This window comes from Micropterus dolomieu, linkage group LG01 (assembly GCF_021292245.1).
Source record: "Micropterus dolomieu isolate WLL.071019.BEF.003 ecotype Adirondacks linkage group LG01, ASM2129224v1, whole genome shotgun sequence".
In the NCBI taxonomy this organism is placed as follows: Eukaryota; Metazoa; Chordata; class Actinopteri; order Centrarchiformes; family Centrarchidae; genus Micropterus; species Micropterus dolomieu.
The window spans coordinates 19,790,064-19,793,468 of NC_060150.1; the positions used below are offsets into that span (position 1 = coordinate 19,790,064).

Sequence of the window (3,405 nt, forward strand, 5' to 3'; positions counted from 1 at the left end):
TGTTTTTCTGGCCATTTTGAGCGTTTAATTGACCCCACAAATGTGATGCTCCAGAAACTCAATCTGCTCAAAGGAAGGTCAGTTTTGTAGCTTCTGTAACGACCTAAACTGTTTTCAGATGTGTGAACATGATTGCACAAGGGTTTTCTAATCATCAATTAGCCTTCTGAGCCAATGAGCAAACACATTGTACCATTAGAACACTGGAGTGATAGTTGCTGGAAATGGGCCTCTATACACCTATGTAGATATTGCACCAAAAACCAGACATTTGCAGCTAGAATAGTCATTTACCACATTAGCAATGTATAGAGTGTATTTCTTCACAGTTAAGACTAGTTTAAAGTTATCTTCATTGAAAAGTACAGTGCTTTTCCTTCAAAAATAAGGACATTTCAATGTGACCCCAAACTTTTGAACGGTAGTGTATATATAATCTTTACAAATTCAATAGGGACCTCGCACAGTCGTGCTCGGGCCCTAAAAATATAATCTTTACAAATTCAATAGGGACCTCGCACGGTCGTGCTCGGGCCCTAATAATCTTTACAAATTCAATAGGGACCTCGCACACTCGTGCTCGGGCCGTAACTATATACAAACCCGCAGACATCTACACGCCAATACCGATTTATATTCATAGCGGCAAGTGCTATGTAGCTCCACATAGGGGACACAGGAAGTGACATATAACACCTTCATGCAGCGTCGGAACCGCGTAGCAAATTCACAGCCGCACCGGCAGAGCTCCAGAATATGCAACGCGGCCGGCTCACACGCGGACGCGCTACAAGTGTGAGGGCCCGCCCAACGCTGCTTGCAGCTTTAATTTCAATAAGTTATTGTTGAGGATTCATACTTTCAGTGTTGATGTTAATTACAGTGTGGGTCAGAAGTGGGGGCTCTCCCCATGGAAGATGTAAGTTTTTTTGCAGTGACCAATTATGGAGTGTAGCAGGTGATTCCAAACACAGCTTTATAAGTGAGGCCCCAGGTCTGTTCTCTCTGTTGTTGACCAAGCGGGGGTCTGTTAGCATGGTTTCTGTCAGTAAACCCTCTCATCCTTTCTTCCAAACTTACCGACGTGTGCCAGGCTGAACAGGCTGCCCCGCTTCATCCTGCTGGAGAATGTGAAAGGCTTTGAGAGTTCTTCCACCAGGTAACGATGGCCTTAAAAGTCACCATGTCAGTAGTACTGAAGTCTTGCTAATTATTTCCTTCATGTCTCATAGATAAGTATAATGTCAGTCGATGCAGCAGTCTGAGAAGCACTGTGTGATAAGAAGTGTGACTGTTTCACGGTTTCTACTGAAAACCAAGTGCAGACATGCATCTGTTTTAAGAACATGCTGCTGGGAGAGAGAGATGACTGACTGAATGTCTGACTGACTTACTGCTTGCTTGCTTGTATTTTCCAGGGAACGTTTGGTGAAAACACTAATGGAATGTGGATACACTTTCCAGGAGATCATGGTCTCACCCACAAGTGTAAGCATGACACACTGTGCGACTCATTTCACTAACTCTGTAGTTTGGAAGCTACACACAGCTAGTTATATTTTATCACTGTTATATTCATACATCCAGGTTGGGATCCCAAATTCAAGACTACGTTACTTCCTGATTGCTAAGATGTCAACAGAAAACTTCAGTTCCCAGGTTAGGCTGGCTGCCAGTACTCCTGGTAATGTAGGAAAGAAATGTGTATCACTGTTACTCTGGATAATCAGGAGACCTCACTGTAAACTTTTTGTTTAGATTTTAGATGCCTTCCCACATCCTACTGAGAGTGATTCCCCTGAGCAGCCCATGCTCTCCAGCCCTCCCCCTCCTGCAGGTACCTGCCAGCCAGAAGAGGAAATGCAGGTGGGTCGTGTCCTATATAAAGTAGAGACATCGCTGGATGCCCAGACGAAGATGAGTCAGAACAAGGATCTTTCTGTGAGGCAAATCCAAGACTTCCTGGAACCCCAGATGGGATTGAATGTGGAACACTACCTCCTGCCTCCTAAAACACTGCTGCGGTACGCCCTGCTCCTGGACATTGTTCGGCCCACATGCAGGAGGTCTGTCTGCTTTACGAAAGGGTGGGTGCAGCAACTGTATTCACCTAGCTCTAGTCACTTTTATTTGTCTGTCGCAATTTGCCTCAAGGGACTTTAAACTGTCACCATCTTCATGTGTTTTGTTATTTGTGCAGAATAGTTTCTTTACTGCCGGAGCATTAGCACTTTACAAAGCAGGGGCGTGCTGTTGGCTCAGGAGATAGAGCGGGTTGGTCGTTAATCCAACCGGCTCTGGCTCCCCCTGGTTGCGTGTCGAAGTGTCCTTGGGCAAGATACTGAACCCCGATTCTGTATGAATGAGTGTGAATGTTAGTTTCCGTTTGAGCACTTAGGCTCAGTGTATGAATGTGTATGACTGGTGAATGCAGATGTAGTGTAAAAGCACTTTGAGTGGTCGAAAAGACTAGAAAGGCGCTATACAAATACGGAGCATTTACATTTGTGGGAATAACATGTCTCCTCAAAACTCAAAGTATTACCTTGTTTAATTAATCTTTTAGTTACTTCATTAGGTCTCTCAACTCCATTTGAGTAATGTTACCATGTTGGTGTTATTTGTTGTTGAAAAGAATCTAAACAAGTTAATTTTGCAGTGTTTAATTTAGAGCAGTTATCCATGACCTTTATTCATTAGGGCCCGAGCACGACCGTGCGAGGTCCCTATTGAATTTGCTCAGATTATATTTTTTTAGGGCCCGAGCACGACTGTGCGAGGTCCCTATTGAATTTGCTAAGATAATTAGGGCCCGAGCACGACCGTGCGAGGTCCCTATTGAATTTGCTCAGATTATTAGGGCCCGAGCACGACCGTGTGAGGTCCCTATTGAATTTGCTTAGATTATATATTTAGGGCCCGAGCACGACTGTGCGAGGTCCCTATTGAATTTGCTCGGATTATTAGGGCCCGAGCACGACCGTGCGAGGTCCCTATTGAATTTGCTCGGATTATTAGGGCCCGAGCACGACCGTGTGAGGTCCCTATTGAATTTGCTCGAATTATATTTAGGGCCCGAGCACGACCGTGCGAGGTCCCTATTGAATTTGCTCGGATTATTAGGGCCCGAGCACGACCGTGTGAGGTCCCTATTGAATTTGCTCGAATTATATTTAGGGCCCGAGCACGACCGTGCGAGGTCCCTATTGAATTTGCTCGGATTATATTTAGGGCCCGAGCACGACTGTGCGAGGTCCCTATTGAATTTGCTCGGATTATATTTAGGGCCCGAGCACGACTGTGCGAGGTCCCTATTGAATTTGCTCGGATTATATTTAGGGCCCGAGCACGACCGTGCGAGGTCCCTATTGAATTTGCTCGGATTATATTTAGGGCCCGAGCACG

The 3,405-nt window shown here is 45.3% G+C and overlaps 1 protein-coding gene across 1 annotated transcript in view; it reads left to right on the forward strand.

The window, feature by feature from the left end:
• The window catches only part of trdmt1 (tRNA aspartic acid methyltransferase 1), a 12,041-nt gene that overhangs the window by 6,762 nt on the left and 1,874 nt on the right, over positions 1-3,405 (forward strand). Inside the window, exons 5-8 of the mRNA XM_046061063.1 lie at positions 1,094-1,159; positions 1,419-1,488; positions 1,588-1,659; positions 1,759-2,087. Coding sequence (XP_045917019.1) covers positions 1,094-1,159; positions 1,419-1,488; positions 1,588-1,659; positions 1,759-2,087 — 537 coding nt within the window. The remainder of the gene's footprint in view (positions 1-1,093; positions 1,160-1,418; positions 1,489-1,587; positions 1,660-1,758; positions 2,088-3,405) is intronic.